Genomic DNA, 18,795 nt, shown 5'->3' on the forward strand with positions numbered 1-18,795 from the left:
AGTCTTTTGTGAGAGTAATTTCCTGGAAAATTACCTATCACAGTCCTGAGAAACAGCCTCTGGCAAGATTTATAGATGCAAAAGATTAATCCGTCAACTTATAAGTAAGGATTGCAGATGAAATGAAGATATTATGGGCAAGAAAGTAGAGCAAATATCAAGATATGGTGAGAAAGCAAAATTCTCACGAAGCATCTTCGAATGGAACTCTGACAAGAAAAAATTAAGCCCAATTTATTATGCAAAATCCTCACTAATACATCTTTAGCTCTACATCCTTTTATGCTTAGACATGACATCTATTTTTTCACACTTTTTTTCACCCGCCTTGAATAAATACAAATAAAACAGGAAAGACTTTAACGGCCACAGTTACTGTTACAAGACTGCACCGCTGTTTCAGAAAAGGGAGGAGAAAAATGAAACGAATTGAGTCAAAGGCCTTAATCTTTCAAGAATGTCTGCTAAAAACTGTTGGAGGCACCATTTCCCTACTAAACCATTCCATACCTCTTCCTATGCAGCCAGGCAATGCTCAGTCATGGATAAAAACCAATTTAACTCATTTATAGTTTCCTAAACTTCTAATCACACATTTACTTGTCCCCACCTCCAAACATGCCCATCATGTCCTTGGCAGAACCCATTTGCTTCATCAAATTTTGCAAGCCACCCATACCACCAATCTGCTTCAACATCTGTGGTGGGAGAACTTTGCTCATGTGTTGTGCATTCATGTTTCTAGAAAGGGCACTCATTTCACCCTTCTTTGGAATCTTAAGTCCCTTCATTTTGCTCCAGATCTTAGCAAGTCGTTTGTACTCTTCCAACATTTCCATTACATCTCTAACTGAACGACCTGAACCCCGTGCTATCCTCATAATACGTGACTCATTCATAAGCTTTGGATTTGAACTATCCAACTCTGTAAAAGATCAGCAGTAATAGATGTTAGATAAAAACCCCATAGCTTCAATCAACAATTATGTTTTCAATGTCCAAGAGACAACATCCTTGACATAAATATATCAATTGCATTACTTGCCTTCATTAGTCATTGAATCCATCATGGTCATGTAGCGCTTAATCTTTGCCTGGCTTTCCTTTTCACGACCTTTTGGCATTAATTCAGAACTAAATCCAGGAAGCATTGAAAATACCTACACAAGGAGACCAAAGGAATAATAAGCTGAAAGTCGCAACTCAAATAAATGGAAGAAGGGGAGAAAGGGTTGAGGGAGAGAAGCATTTCAGTCAGCATGGACAGTAACATCACTATACTCAAGCCTTTATTACCTTGAATGGTACTATTGTTTATTGCTCGGCCCAACTCATTTAAATGGATGGTTCAACTTAGTGTGTCATGAATTGTTCATGCAAAAAAATGGAGTTCATGCAACTGTATAAAACTAATTCGGGACAGATTAAAAGCTCTCTCTCTCTCTGTTTTCTTTTCAGTTTTTTCTGCACCATTTGCCTCCCTCTCACTAGCTTCTCTCATTTTCATTCTTTGAGGTATAGTAGTCAAACAAGTTAAAGTGTGGATAGCAACAAATCAAATCAGACCTGAATCTAAAGCAGCAATCAAATTGGATAAGAAATGCATAAGAGATATCACTTCCCTTTTTTTTTTGTTAAAAGTTTTCCCATGTGAGAAAAAATAGGGAAGGCCTAAATGTATTGCTATCGAAGCTACCTCCAGTTTCCAGTGTCAGATTCTTGTATCTAACTTGGGTATAAATTGTATCATTTTAAGAACATGATGCAAGAGCATTTTCTTGTAGAAAAAAGCTCATCCATTAATTGCATATTGGGTTAATCTTATTGATTTCCTGTGAATATCAGAGATTAGAAGATAAAAAGTCCAGGACATATCTCTACACAAGTATATTTCTGCCAAAACAAAGTTCAGAGGCTCTGCTAAAGTTCACAGGAACTGGTGACTTGTGAGAGATTGGACTACAGCACTGAGAGAAGTGACAGGAAGAAAAAGTTGGGAGTTTAATCTGATAGTAGTTAACAAGTTATCTAATAAAGAATTTCTGATCCACAAAAGTTTAATTGTGGAACTAAATGAATTGGACAATATCCTAGGCAATAAATACCTAATGCATTCAAACATTTCAGTCTACTACTTGACAAAAGAGCAGGCAATTACAAACTGTAATTCATATTAGAATCAAGCCAGAATGAGAAATAACAAAATAGAAACTCTCCTAAGATGGTAGATTTTTTCTGAACATGTTAAGGGGAAAATGTTATTCAACTATCCACAAACTAGCACTTACATGAGATATGATGGCAGTCACAAAGAAGTTATTGATAAGAAAACATTTTTTTCCCTTACCATAGACACAACTGATAAAAATAATCAAAATAGAACACCACGTAACAAAGATTAACAGGGGAGTTAAATGAGAACCTGCCCAATGGGACCCATTTTTAGTAGATTCTGGAATTGTTCATACATAATCCTCAAGGTAAAGTTCCCTTCAGAAAGTTTTTGCAGAAGCTCTGGTTGTTGATCCATAGGAACAACCTCGTGGATTTTGTCCATGAAACCAGACCAATCACCCATACCTGGTAGGAAAAGCATTTTTATGGAAGGACTTTAAGCATCATGAGCACCCAAACAAATTTCAAATGCAGAATAACATCATCAGAGCAAAGGTGTCAAACTGAAAGAAGGGAGGTGCATACCTAAAAGCCGACTAACAAAAGGTTTAACATCGAAGACTTCAAACTCATCCATATGCTCTCCTGTGCCAATAAAAATGACAGGACTCTTTGTTGCTGCAACACTGCACACATTGTACTAAAACAATTAGTATAGATATTTAAACAAAAGGAAGCTTAGTATGAATCAAGAAATATATGTTGGTGATCCAAAAGCAAAGTCTTTTTTTGTGCTTCTGTTAAATACAGCCAAACATGAAGGAAAGATAATTTAGACCAACATTGACATGATTATTTTATCGGGAAATGGCTATATTGTAAGCATTCCATTAGTTAGGTATCAATGTCCCAACAAAAATACCTATATTTCATTCCAACAACTGGAAAGGACATGACATAGACACATGAAAGAAATACATGCAAAAGAAAATAAAAAATCCCAAATGCAGCAACTTCAGAATATCAACTTAAAGGTATATGGAAGTTAATCCTGTATAGAATGAAGGTGATAAGATATCTTCATTATCAAAAAAATAAAAATAAAAAATGCCAGCTTTATTGGTGTAAGATCTTTCCTCAACACACTTAATCAAACCATGAATATAGAGTGGGTGAGTACAAAACTGCAAGAAATACTCACGCACTAAGTGCACCACCACCCTTAGCATGACCATCCATTTTGGTAACAATCACAGCTCCAACTGCAACACTTTGCTTAAATGCTTGAGCCTGATCAAATGCAGCTTGACCAATACTACTATCCATGACAAATATAACAAGATCCGGTTTCTGGAAGTGTCAAAACAGAAAAGAAACATTTCTTTTAGTGCCAATGACATTCAGTGACTACTAGCGTGGTAACCAGATCATGTAAAACCACCAACAAAAAAAGAAAAATACCGTTGCTTCAGCAACTTGTCGCATTTCTTCAAAAAGCGCAACTTCCTGTTTATGCCGCCCACTAGTGTCAACAATTATAAGATCACAATTTTCCTTCTTGAATCTCTCCACACCTTCCACAGCAATTTTAACAGGATCCGATTCCATATAGCTGTACACACCAACAAAACAATAATTTGCATTCCAACCATTTTCAATTCATAACAACAAGGCATTGAATTCACTAACTTACAATTATTAACTATCACTACCTACCTACCTACCTTCCATAGAATGGAATCTTAGCTTTAGTAGCATTCTGTTTCAGCTGATCAAAAGCACCAGCTCTGAAAGTATCAGCGCAAACTAGCGCTGGTTTCCACCCTTTCTTCTGGTGATAATACGCATATTTCGTACATGTTGTTGTTTTCCCCGACCCTAAATTATACATATAAAAAAACTTCATTACTCCTGTTTTATTTTTATAAATAAATAAAAAACTATAAAAATCAGTCCAAGAAAATAGAAATACCTTGTAAACCAACAAACATAACAACACTAGTTTTTCCTTTCTTTGGAGTAAAAGATGGCTTTCCTGGGTCCAACATTTTGCACAGCTCGTTGAATATTGCCTGAATTATTATTATTATTATTATTATTATTATTATTATTAATTAAATTGAATTAATTCGGGATTTTAAAAAAAAAAGGAAAAGAAAGATTGAACATTGAAAAAATTTGTAAGAAAAAAGGTGGTGGTTACTTGCTGGATGATTTTGCGCTTGTTGTGACCGGCGGCGAGATCGTCAAGATTGACGATTTTCTTGATATTGGTTTGCATATCACGAACAAGCTTGAATTGAACATCGGATTGAAGAAGAGCGCGAGTGATCTCGTTCAAGCAATCGTTTAATGCTTTCTCGTCGATGATTGTAGCATTGCTCATCTGCTGGATTGCTCGGGATATACTCCCTCCTAACTCTGCCAACACCATTTTTTTGTTGATTTGATTTGACTGAGTTTTGAGAAATCAAATCGGATGATTATTTGGGGATTAGGTTTTCGCCTGAAAGAGGAGTAACGAAGACACAGCTCTTCTATTCTCTAGTCTGTTGTCGTTTTATATTTTGAGGAAAGCCAAATGATGTCGTCAGTCCCTTTCTTATTTATATATTTTGGGAATTTCGTTTCAAAAAATATTTTATTTATATTTTTAAATTATTTTAACATATTCATCTTATAAATAATTTTTTTTAAAAAAAATATTATCTAATTATATTTTCAAATAAAAAATATTTTAAAAAAATAATCGCTACCATACTTCTAAACATATTTTTATTGTATTAAAAAAAATATCATTATTATTTTTTGTTTTAATATAAAACTTTTCAATTATTGTTTTTTTAGTAAGTATTATTATTACAAAAAAATTAAAACATCTTTTAAAATTATTAAAAATACATTTTTAACATACATGAAAAATACAATGTATATATAAATTCTAAAAACATTTTACTTAACTATTTAATTTTTAATTTCAACTTCATCAAATCATCATAATCCAAATAATATTAACATTGTTCACTCTTTAATAATATTTTTTATTATTCATTATCTTTAAATCAAAATCACATAACAAAATCTAAACAATACTAACAATTTTTAACTTCATCAATAATGATTCATCATTCACTTCATTTAATTATTAATTTCAAATTTATTAATTCTCACCAATTATTTTTTAATCAATTCAACATGTAAACAAAAAAAAATTAACAACTTATTCTACAAGAATCAACCACATTTTTCTCACCCATTTCTGCACCTTTCGCACTAACATATCTAAGAAACATAATTTTTACTTGAAAAAAGTACACTTCCTTAAATTAAAATATAGTTTTTCATTTCTTAAAGCATTAAATACATAAAACAATTTTTTAATATGTTCATCTATACTTTTACTATATACTGAGATATAATCAAAATAAACAACAAACTTGCTTATAAATACATGTAAAACATGATTCATCAATCTTATAAATGTACTAAGAACATTAGTAAGATCAAACAATATGATTAATATTTAGTTTTAAAAGCAATTTTTCATTCTCTAATATGATACTATCCACTTTTCAAATTATTTTTAGTAAAAAACTATGAACCATGCAATTCATCTAACATATCATCTAGCCTAGAAATAAGATGTTTATACTTTATTGTAATGTTGTTGATAGTACAACAATCAACATGCATCCTCTAACATCCATTATTTTTAGGAAGAAGTACTACGATAATTACTCGTGAACTTATGCTCTTCCTTATATACCCTTTAGACATCATCTCCTTAACTTGTCCTAGAAGATCTTTTATTTTATCAGGATTACTTCTATAGCCTGGTTGATTAGAAATCGCAGCTCAGGGTACAAGATCAATTTAATATTCTATTCTTTTTAGTAGTGGCAAACCACTAGGAACATCATTAAAAAACACATTCTTAAAATCTTATAACAAATAAATAACAACACTAGGAATAAAAAGATCAAGTTTTTTGTTAGGTTTAGTTCTTTTAAAATTGTTGAACCCTAGTGCTTGTGTCTTGAATTTCAGTTTGTTCTCTAGTTTAGCTTAATGTTGCATTTTTATTAATTATATATAAGAAACAAGATGAAGAAAAAAAATGATAAATTTGGTTTCAACCATAAATAGAAATTACAAAGAAATCTTAATTATGAGTTCTAAGGTTCTTAACCTTCGAGTTCGTATAAGTTGGTATCAAAACTTGGCTCTAAAATCAAGTTTTATATATCTATATATCTTTAAATTCTTTTTTTTTTTTCATGTTTTGAATCATGTATCCTTTGTTAATTTCAACTTTATCCTAGTTTTTCAATTTGCGATTTCATTGATAAAAATGGAAAAGTTATATATCAATTTAGTGTTAGTGTTAGTGTTATATATATATATATATATATATATATATATATATAGAGAGAGAGAGAGAGAGAAGGACAATCAAATCGATTGATTCAAATCTTGCCTTGTCGCATTAATTGATTAAACTATGTAAGGTGACTTTTTTTTTATAGATTTTTGTTTAGTTCAATAAAAAAACTAAATAGGGTAGTTAAGAGTGATAAAAAGTAAGAGGGTGTGAGAATAAAATTGAAAAAAACCAAGTTAAAAGTGGAACATGAGTGAAGTGACATATCTTTAGGTGAAAATATATAAGAGAGTATGTGGTTTTTATTACTAATATATTTTATAGCTTTCAAATATGTTTTCCAAAAACGAGTCAATATCAAAGAAAGGTGATGATTTGTGACCGAATCCTTTTAAGGAGAGAAAAAATGATGAGAATCATCAAGTAACACCACAAGATTCATTACATGTGTCATTTGGGTTTATTACAAGGTTAGGAGCTAAGAAGATTAAAGAGGCATCCAATGGGCTAATTCAAGGTATTTAGGTCTTATTTCCTGCAAGAATTGTGGATTCAACTTGTTTTCCTACTTACATTTGGATTGAGCTTATTTTTCTAATGTATAGTTTTATGTTAATGGACATAACTTTTGATTCAATCATTAGATCAAGCTAGTATTTTTCTAGAGGATTAAAAGGCTTTGTTTCATATAAGTTTGAAATTTAGTAGATCGAGAAGGCCTTGCGATATAGCCTAAAAATTACTATTTGGGATTTGCAATATTTTCCTAGTTTATTTACGATTATTTTTTCTATTTTATTTAGAACTATTTTGTTAATTTTTCAATCTTGTTTAAGATGTTTTACCTATTATAAATAAGGTTATTTATCTTATATTTAGGGAGATGGATTGATTATTCAAAAATAAAACTTGTGTGGGAGAGTCTCTTTTTACTCTTAGTTCTTCATAGAACCTATATAACTTATCAAAGATTAGTTTTTTACGGCATTAATCCTTAAACCATTATTTATTGGTTCATTATAATCAACACGTCTAGTTTTTAATCTTATACCTTTGGTTATTAGCTTGTTATAATCAACAAATCGAGGTTTTTCATCCAATAAGTACGGTTATTTGGTTCAAGTAATCATTAGGTCAAATTCTTTTCAACTTGATTTTTTTTTTAATCGTGTTCTATCTTGATTGTAGATTCTAGGGTTCTTACCCTTTAAGTTATCACAATCACTTATAAAATGACATAAAATCTAATGCATCAACTAGTAAATGGTCCAAAATTTTCTTTGAAAGCATATTAAAAGCTGAACCATCATCTATCAAAACCTTTTCTATAATATAATCCTTGCATTTAACCAAGATATGCAATGAATTCTTATGCTAGTACCTTCTAGACCCAATTCATCATCAAAGACATACATATAGTTGGTGGATTGGATTCTTCTCACTATATGATTAATAGAATCAGATATGATATATTCAAGAACATATGCTTTATTTATAATCTCCTGATATGGTTTTAAACTCAAGATAAAAGAGATTAGGGATATCTAAGCTAAGGTTTTCTTTAGTTAGTCAACCATACTATAGTCACCATGTCTCATCAATTTGAGAAAACTAGTGGCTTTATCATCATCATTGGCAAACTCTTGTTCTACCTTTTTCTTTTACTTTTATTTGCCTTTCTAACTCTCCTAAAGTAAAAAATATTCTATTTGTTATCAAACTTCCAATCTTAGTCTCTATGATAGTGTATGGCTCTTTATTATAATAGATGTACTTATAATTATAAGGCAAATCATAATAGTTACTAGTGATTGTGTAGGTTGGTATAGAAAGAATCATTCTTAGAGGACCATTCTTATTTGGCTGGTACCTATATACCTTCACTTTGTTAACATTTACTCATTAGAAAGATAGCCTTCTAACCTTTTTCTCAACCTCGTTATTATTAAATCATAGCATACTTAGGATCATCATGGTTTCAACATCATGATGAAATTCATCATAGTTATCGATATTGTTCCCTGACTCATGATAAGACTTACAGTACTTGTTAGGATTCCAACTTATGTTTTGGAGGGTACCCTTAGGTAATTTATTTGGGATAACATTTCAAACAAATTACTCATTATTATTTTCAAGGTGGCTCATTTTCATTCATACCTAAAGTTAGTGGAAATCATGCTTACACCTCTCTTCCTTGTAATAATGTGGTTTAGCAAAGGGTTTGTGTTTACATTTAGGTATATAAAATCCCATAAAATATTATCTAACTTGCCTTAATAAGATGAAAGAGCTTGCACTTAAAGGTATTACAATCTTCAATGTTATGCTCGATGTCACTAGTATGGGATTCATATTTGTGGTTAGGTTTGTTGTAACATCTCTAATTTTTAAATTGATTCTTTACATCATGATAAGTTATGGTTAATGCAATACTAGGGTATTTTTTTTCTAGTAATAGTTCACTGTCAGTTAGAACAATCAACTGATTCATATTCACACAACCAATCGGTTAACCAGATGCTACTAAATTTCACCAGTGCCTTTAAAGGTCGAACAAACAGTTAACCAGTTTGATCGATTGAATTAAACAATAGTCAATTTTACTGCTTCTCATATCAATCAGTTAATCGAACATTTGGTAATCCTAAATGGTCCCCCAGTTTGTGCAGTATATTAAATATTAGTTTTATTTTAAGATTAATCATATATTTACAAAAAAAAAATATAAATTAACACAAAATCGATCCAATCATTTTGGACCAATACTCAACTTGAATAAGCCCTAACTCATTCATTCACCTATCCTTATATCATCTCTCATTTTTCATTGATTTCATGTTAACAACAAATACAAATAGCATAAATTAATAAATGAGATGCATTGAACTAATTCAAAATTATATATATAAAATTCAAAGTGAGTTTCTTCTTTACATACCATTACTAATGTAATATTTGAAACTTATATATTTTAGCTACATAACACAAAATGTATACAAGAGTTTACAATACAAAAGCTTGACTGCACATAATTAGTAGAAATTCCCACCTTTCAACAACAACAAAAGAATAATGACTGAAAATCCCTCATAGCGATCCAGTAAAGAACCTGAAATAAAGATCAATATTTCATTACCAAAAATCTTTATTATTATAAATTACTTTAAAACTCCTCATGAACTACAGTATTTTACTTTCCTTCAACTGCAATCCCATTCTTATTGATTGAATAAAAATTCCATAAGACCCTCAATGATCTATCACTCTAGCATTTCTATTTGGAAGCCACTAAATTCGATAATCTCAGTTAGATACCAAATAATCCGACCAATCCTCATGGTTGCCAATCCTTTTAACATTCCCATTCGAAAGCCATTCAATCCAATAATCTCAACTGGATACTAAATAATTCGGCTAACCCTTATGGTTGCTAATCATTCTAGCATTCCTACTCGGAAGCCATTCAATCTGGTAATCCTAACTGGATACCAATCAATCTAGATAATTCTTATGGTTGCCAATCATTCTGAAATTCCTATTCAGAAGCCAATACATTGGTTTTATAACTCAATTCCACATTTTCATATTCATATTTTTAATTATTACAACTAAATCTTGCATTTAAAGAAAATTACAGTCCATATTAACTTATAGTAAATTCTTTAACTATAAAGGTGTAAAACACCCATCTGGAGTCTATTGTCATATAACTAGATTTGAATGTTGTGTCGCTACTACAACCTCTCCTATATCATCATAATAAAAAAAATCATTTTAAATTTAATATTCTCATCATAAGAGTTTCATTTTAAATTTGCATTCAATCCACATCTTATACTTAAAAAAGTCACAATTCTCATATTCATGTCAAACGATCAAATCTTTTCACTAATTCAAGCTATATTCAAATATTCTCAATTAATTCAAAATTTTATTTACTTGTATGAATTAACCATAACTACCAATTTTTCTTTCTTTTTTTATCCCTCTGCCGAAAATCCTCTCTGTTTTTTACTCATCACCCACTCCCATTTCATACATTTGAACATGCTTTAACATCAATTTAAATTAATTCAACTCATCCCTCTCATTCACTCCTTAGCCAAAAACCCTAGAGAAAATATCATGTTGTTTTCATCATCAACCCATTCAACTAACACTAATTATACATAATTTAAATAATTCTTTTATGCTTATAAACAAGATTTTAGCAACATTACAATTTAAATCAACAAATTTCTCAAGTTTAAAATTCCATAATTATACATAACATCATTCAAGCTCTCATTCATAGAATTATCAAAATTAAGCACAATATAAGCAATACTTACATTGAAATGACAAAGATTCAAAAGAAATGTAAAATAAAAATCAATCTTATATCCTTCTCTTTCTTCATTCCCTCTTTAACCATTGTTCTCACTCTTAAACTCATAGAACTCTCTTAAACAACTCAATTACTTTGACCTCTATTAATCATCATAAGCCAACCTTTTTCATGTATTTTTATAAGGAATTATAAGAAAATTTGAAGAAGTTTCAAGAAAACCTTCACTCTTTTCTTTCTTTCCAAAGTTGTCGGCCATCTTTAAGGAAAAAAAAGGGGATATTTATTGTTACAATTTCATGTATTATCACTTTCAACCCACTTGTTTCTTATTTGAAATCTAGTCTCTTCTTAATCTTTCCTTTTGATTATTTAATACCTTCTTTTCATTTAATTTCTTTTACTTTTAAAAAATATATCTCATTCCTCTTTATATATTTTTTTCGGGTTTTACATTTGCAATAATAAGGGTAAGGTGGTGTGGGGTAATAGCAATTTATCCAATGCTAATGAGCTTTTTGAACATTTATCTCATAGGTAAAAAAAGAGGTGGTAATGTCTTTTTTCATTAGGCTTTTTGGGTGAACTTGGTTGTCTAATGTTGATTAGTTAAACAATGGTTGATTTTATAAGAAATTGTTTGGCTAGTAAGTAAAAAAATTATGAAGATGAGTTTAGATTGGTGATGGATATAGCATTTGATGATGTTTAAGTGAATGGTTAAAGATAGATGTTATTGGTATTAACTTGTTGGTTGGATCTTTATTGATTATTTCAATAACTTTTAGTTTAAAAGTGATTGGTTTCCACCTAATGCACCTTGTTGTCTTTTCTTTACTTCTAAACCTTTCTTTTTTTTGTTAATTTCAGAATGGTCCGAGATTTGTCCTACCCTTATTATCTACTTAATTTTATCGACCACAATAACAATATCTATAAAATACCACGTCAAACCACCTACCAAATATTCAAAGTACGAAGCTTAAAATGTATTTAAGAAGTGTGTTATCTTTTCCTTTTCAATTAGTGGAGGATGGGTCTGTGCAACCACTTTGCGTAATTTTTGGGCGTACTCTCTAATGGATTTTTAAGCTTTTTTTCCATATTTTATAAATTAAAGTAGTTTGGAGCTATATCTATATTGAACTTATACTACTTTATAAAAGGCATTTATCAAATCCCTCTACCTCTTGATCTTGGTATTATCTTGATGTATGTATCAACTTAGCACTATACCACTTAAACTCTCATAGAAAAAAGTAGATTATAAGCTTCTTGTTATGAACTATCTCATCCATTTTGTTGCAATATACCCATAGATGCATAATAGGATACTATGTGCCACTGCATTTATAAACTCATGCACATTAGATGTCTTAGGTATTACGATGTTGGGCATAAGACATATTTCAATTGCCTTTACTAGGTTATAAAAGTCTAGAGCTTCTATTACTCAAAGCTATTTTTTTTTATTGCAGATAACTTTTTAGAGTCAAGCTTTTCTACCATCTTAACCCTCTAGGTTTTTTCAATGGTAAGGTCAATAATTGGAGTAACCTATGCTTACAATACTTGTGGTGTACTTACATATGAAAAATATATTATGAATTAGAGCTCAAAAGAAGTGCTTAATACCCTTTAGTTTGGTAGGCAAAAGCATATTGCCTTGACATCATTTATGACATTGAGTGGACATTAGGGTATTGTGGCATTTCTATATGAGTTTGCTTTTAGTTGTAGGTCCCTTCCCCTGATGGTATGGCTAATAGTGCGTGCTCAATAAGGCTAATGAGCTTAACATATTCTTTTAGACTTCTATCTCCATTTGGTTGCTTTGTTCTAGCTGTGATCTTTCTTTATTTTTCATATTTCTCCACTTAAATCTAGTGTTGTAGATTCCAAGGGAAGTTGAGCTTTCACCAGGTGACCTATATTTCTTTCTAGCAATTTTTTATTGCATATGTATATAAGAGGATGACTGCTATCACTTGTTGAAGCCTCTTATTATACTTAGAAAACCATATCTCTTATAGTTCCTAACTTGGTATTAGAGCACAATCTTAGCATAATTATTTATGGATCCTAATCATAATCAAATCATGACTTCTCCTAATCTTTCTATTGTGATCCCCCTCTATAATGCCCATCAAGTTATATTTTTAAAGTTGATCAATAATAATTTTTTATATTGAAGAATGTAAATGAAGTCGTACTTATTGGGTTAAGACATGTATACTTTATCATTGATGGTTTTTACTTGTGCTCTTCCTCATATATTATTATTACCAAAAGAACAAATCTAATGATTAACCTTTTTTTTATAATAAAAACAACAAAATCAATTAATTATAAGTGCTCTCATCTCCTTCTTATCAATTGAAGTTTGGTTGATTGTGAGACATCGTTCAACATATGAAGGATTTTAAAAAGCTTTTGCTTTCTTGTCAAATTCCAAGATCATACAGCTATATGTTCTATGTCAAGGTTCTAATAACCAAGAAGGTGGAGTTTCCTAGTTAGAGGAAGGATAACCTTTATGTTATCTTCGAGTTTTCTATAATATCTTTTCCTCAAGCCTTCTTATCAACATCTGTGTTTACCTCTCATGATATTAAACATTGTCAGCTTGAGTATCCTAGTTTATGAATTTTGAGTTTCTAGTGTCTAATAAAAAAGTGTCTTGCATGTCAATTTTTTTTTTTAATTTTAATTATCCAACATGTCTTTTATGAAATTCACCGTGTTTGACTTTAAGACCTATAGGTACAAAACTTTTGCTCATCTTGAACTGATATTTAGTGATGTTTCGAGACCTTCCACCATGTTCTCATTTGATGGTTTTGTTATTTTATGAGTTTTTAGGATGCTTACACTAAATAAATATGGTTCTTTTCTTTGGTTGCAAAATTTGATGTCTTTGTTGTATTTCAAACTTCCAAGCTCATATTAAATAAAAATTATTTATAAAAATTAAATATATTCAAACAAAATTAGGTGGTGAATATATAAAATTAAATACATATTTTAAAACCGTTGGTATTCAACATCGAATAATTTGTCTTCATACTTATGAACAAAATAATACTATTAAAAGTTTCCATTGATATACTGTGAAAACTAATCTCACTTCTTGTTTAATGAAAAACACCTTAGAATTTTAGATTTATGCATTTGAAACATCTGTTTATCTAATTAATTGTATGTCAATTGTTGTGTTGAAAATTATAACATACCATTTGAAACCCTTTTTCAATCTTCCACGGGTTATAGTTTTCTTCGTACTTTCAAGTGTATATGTTTTCTATTCTTTCATCCATACAATGCTCATAAGTTAGATTTTTTTTTATCTATTTCTTATGGGTTTCTTGGGTTATTGATGCCTTGATTTGTCCTTAAAATGAATATACATTTCTCGACATTTTAGATTTCATGAAAATATGTTCCTATTTGAAAATTCTTAATAGATAGTATCATTACCTACATTATCCATAAGTAAATCTCTACCATATTTGACATTTTTTCCATCTCAATATCCTAAACCATTCTCTACACATACTCCCTCTCCTCGATCCATTTCAATAAGCAATATCGTGATACTCTACCTCCACATGGTTCTTCCTTTATTGATCACTGCCCAAGTATAGTTTCTGTTTCTCAAATTACAAACTTTATTTCTTTATGTCATCAAGTTTCACATTCTCCATCACCTCTTGCACGGTCTAGCTTAACTTTAAGTTTTCCTTCACAATTATCATCTTTCAAGTTAAATATGGTGGTTAATATCTCTAAATGTTCTCGTAAGTAGGTTATAAATGTCAACCCAATATCTCTGATTCAAATCCCATGATAGCATTCCATGGTCATTTGCCTAAAAAAACCAAGATTATTAATCTTTGTATAACTCTCTCTTGAGTCTCTTGGATCACTTCTCCTCATAAATATGAATCAATGACCTTTTAGGACGATGCTAAATATTCATCATGGCATCATGCTATGCAAGAGAGGATTAATGTTCTGCACTTAAACGGTACATGGACTCTAGTTTCCTTCATTCTTCTATGAATGTTATTAGTAGTCATTAGGTGTATAAGATTAAGAGGTGAGATGATGGTAGCATTAAGAGATGCAAATCTTGTTTAGTTTCTAGAGGACTTGCTCTATAGTAGGGAATTAATTATTTAGGAACCTTTAGTCCTACAGTTAAGCATGTTACTATATGATTAGTTCTTATATTGTCGTATATCACGGTTATTTGATTAATCAGCTTGATGATCATAACGTTTTCTTGAATGAGATACTTCAAGAAGAGGTGTATATGAAACAACCATCTGGTTTTATTCATCCTCCTATTTCCTTTTATATGTCACTTTTATAAGTCTTTGTATGGGTTGAAACAAGCTTCTTGGGTAAGGTTCAATCATTTAAGTGATTATCTTCTCTTTATTGGTTTTCATACTTCTAAAATGGATACCTTTCTATTCATTTTATTTGTAGGAGATATATTTTTGCTTACATATGTATACTGGTGATTTTTTGCTTACCTGAAGCACTTTGGTTATGCTTAAACATTTGATTGATTTATTAAGCTCAAAGTTTAAGTTGCGAGACTTAGGTTCTATGCATTACTTCTTAGGAATTGAAGTTAAACCTATCTTTATAGGACTCATGCTCATATAACACAAGTATACTTTTGATATCCTTTACAAAGCATATATATCTTCTTGTAAACATATTGACATATATATCATCTTCTTCTAAGCTGGTCATGATGTTCAGTGCTTTATATTCTAATCATACACGTTATAAACATATCATGGGTTCTCTTTAATATCTCATATTTACCAAACCTTATATATCTGTTATGTTATCTATAAGGCATGTTAGTTTATACATGCTCATTTTGATGCTCATTAAGCTAGGGTCAAACGCATCATGAATTATTAAAAGGCTACAACCTCCTATGGTTTACACATCACTTGTGGATATTCATTTTCTTTGAATGGTTTCACTAATACCTATTAGGTGGCGGTGTTGGTGATCAAAATTCCACTAAAACTATCTTGTGTATCTCGACAATACACCTATATCATGGAAGTCTAAGAAATAAAGAACAATTGCTCGCTCTTTGATGGAAATCGAATACAAGGCTTTAGTTGATGATATACTAAACTTTTATAGACTCGTTCTTTGTTTTCAGAACTTTAGCTTCCTTCTACTTCTATGACTACATTATAATGTGATAATTTGAGTGTTATATATCTATCTATGAATCTTGTTTCTCTTTCTTCTATGAAGCATATTGAGGTTGACTATCATTTTATTTATGATAGAGTTGCTAAAAAAGAGATTCAAGTTTGGTTTATCTCTTATTAAGATCAATTACGTGATGTTTTTTAAAAACCTTTTCCTCATGCTTTCTTTGCCTATTTATGATCATAGCTTTGTGTGGAGTCCTCATCTTCAGTTTAAGGGGGTGTATTATGGGATTTTGGAATTTCTTTTATATTTATATTTTTACCTTGTATAGGATTATGATTATGTGTAGTGCATTGTATGTTTCCTTTAAGGACTAGCAAGAGTATCAACCTAAATAAGTGGAGATGGTGCAGACTAGATTTCTTCATTGTCATTTTGAACTTGTTCTTCTTCTACTGTTAGTCTCCATGATTGATTTTCAATATTCCAATCGCATAGTTTCTCTTCATTAAACTTCACATCTGTTGACATAATAACCTTCTTAGTTATTGGATTATACAATTTGGAACCATACAAATTTTCTCCATATCCCAGCAATATATATTTTTGGCTTTTATCTTCAAGGTTGGCTCTTTTTTCTTCTTAGATTTTGGAATATGAAATACCGTAAAAAATTCTCAAATGCTTAACTCTTGGTTTCTTCAAACTCTATACTTCTTCTGGTGTAATATTCTAAAGTCTCTTTATAGAAAACCTATTTAATAGATGCATAGCACACACTATTATATCTCCAAAAAATTCTTTTAGACAATTTCATTTTTTTCAACATACATCTAACTATATTCATAATGCTTCCATTCTTCCTTTCAGACATCTCATTATGTTGTAGGGTTTGAGGTATAGTAAGTTGATGCATAATACCATTTTCTTTACAATAAACATCAAAATCATGTAAAATATACTTTCTAACCTTATCTATTCTTAGACACTTCAGTTTGCATTCGCTTTGATTTTCTACTAAGTTTTTGAACTCTTTAAATTTGTTTAACACTTTCTTCTTTTATTTTAATACATACATTCATATCTTACCATTAAAATCATCTCTGAAAGTAAGAAGGTACCTGTTACCACCAATTAAAATAGGTTTGGTAGGGCCACACATGTTTGAATACTCTAGATCAAGAGGCTGAGATGCTTTTAAACTTCTTCTTAGAAATGGCTTCGTGTTCTGATTTTCCATTACATAAACTTTAAACATTCTGTTTGTGTGATCTATCTTTAGTATTTGAAGAACCATTTAGTTCTTCTCTAATAATATAAATGATCCATAATTTAAATGACCATAACGCAAATGTCGAAGATTTGACATATTGATTGTTTCTGCCTTAAAATAGTTTGACTGATATATATTCAAATCTAGGGGAAACATTTTATTCTTTGTCATTCTTACAGAAGCAATTACAACTCTAGATTCATAAAAAATTCTCAGATTCTTATCTTTCATCTGCACTGCAAAACCTTTCTCTAGAAATTGTCCCAAACTTAGAATATTACTCTTCATATCTGGAATGTAAAACACTTTTGAAATGAACTTTTGCTTACCATTCTTAAGCTCAATTAGAATTCTGCCTCTTCCTTCAACAAGTCTTTGTGAAAGATCTCCAAAAGTAATATTATCTATATAATTCTCATCTAGATAAAAAAAAAAATACTTCCTTCATTCCGCACATATAATTAGATGCTCCTATATCTAAATACCATGTGTTGGAGTTACTACCATCAAATTTTCCACAAGCCAACAACAAAGCAGGTCTTCATAATCAGGTCCCTTCTCGGCAAAGTTAACACTTTTATCTTTAAATTTATGTTGTGAACAATCTGAAGCGAAATGATCATACTCCTTACAATTATAACATTGAACATTTGCATTATTATTCCTTTAATTTGAATATCCACTGCGACTTCTTCCTCTTCTTCTACCACATCTTATGAAGTTGAAACTTTGATTTCTTATTCCATAAGTTTATTGATTTGTAGATGATCTTCCTCCTCTTCCTATTATGTAGAAGAATCTTCCTATTTGAAACGATCCTCTACTAGATCTAGCAACATTCTTTATAGTTAAATTTTTATGTAATATTTTCTCAAGAGATCTTTCTTCTCTTTTATCAATTTTCTGTTTATGGGCTTGCAAAGATCCCATAAGTTCTTCTATTGTCAAATCTTCAAAATCCTTTAATTCTTCAATTGCTACTACCACATAAATCCAAAGACCTTAAGATCTTCTCCATCACACGAACATCATCAATATTTTCACCATTCCTTCTCATTTGATGTACTAAAGAGATTACTTTTGTGAAGTAATATGAAATTGTTTCATTACTTTCTTTATTTAGCTTCTCAAAATTTTCTTTCAATGTTTGCAATCGTACCCTTTCTACCCTTTCAACTTCACTATAAGTCTTATTAAGAATTATGTTTCCTTTGAAATCTTTGCAAGGGCCACCATCTCAAGAGTTGCTTCATCAAGCCCTTGATAAAAGGTGAATAGAGCTTTATTATTCTTCTTTCTTGATTCTCTCAGATCTTGTTTTTTTTTTGGTATTGCTTATTGCTTCCTATTCTCTTGTTGATTCTGGTTCATTATAATCATCTTTAACTAACTCCTATAATTTTTGTGATTTCAACGATGTCTTGTACTAAATACATCATAAATCATAAGTTTTTTTTTGTAAGATGAGGAATATGAATTTGAGTACTGTTATTACTAGAA

At 30.4% G+C, this 18,795-nt stretch overlaps 1 protein-coding gene across 2 annotated transcripts; it reads right to left on the bottom strand.

Annotated features, from left to right (window-relative positions):
* Positions 1–210: 210 nt before the first annotated feature.
* LOC133677464 (signal recognition particle subunit SRP54 2) lies at positions 211–4,688 on the bottom strand. 2 transcript variants are annotated; one of them, XM_062099543.1, is made up of 9 exons: positions 4,319–4,688; positions 4,088–4,187; positions 3,840–3,993; positions 3,577–3,727; positions 3,317–3,465; positions 2,701–2,801; positions 2,423–2,580; positions 1,046–1,160; positions 211–925 (listed from the first exon to the last, which is right to left on the bottom strand). In XM_062099543.1, exons 1-9 carry the CDS (start codon positions 4,547–4,549, stop codon positions 597–599), a joined length of 1,488 nt encoding a protein of 495 aa, XP_061955527.1. In that variant the 5' UTR covers positions 4,550–4,688; the 3' UTR covers positions 211–596. The 2 variants fall into 2 exon arrangements, with proteins under 2 accessions (XP_061955527.1, XP_061955528.1); XM_062099544.1 differs by having other exon boundaries at positions 4,323–4,459.
* Positions 4,689–18,795: the final 14,107 nt, after the last annotated feature.

The sequence above is a fragment of the Populus nigra genome, chromosome 17, assembly GCF_951802175.1.
Source record: "Populus nigra chromosome 17, ddPopNigr1.1, whole genome shotgun sequence".
In the NCBI taxonomy this organism is placed as follows: Eukaryota; Viridiplantae; Streptophyta; class Magnoliopsida; order Malpighiales; family Salicaceae; genus Populus; species Populus nigra.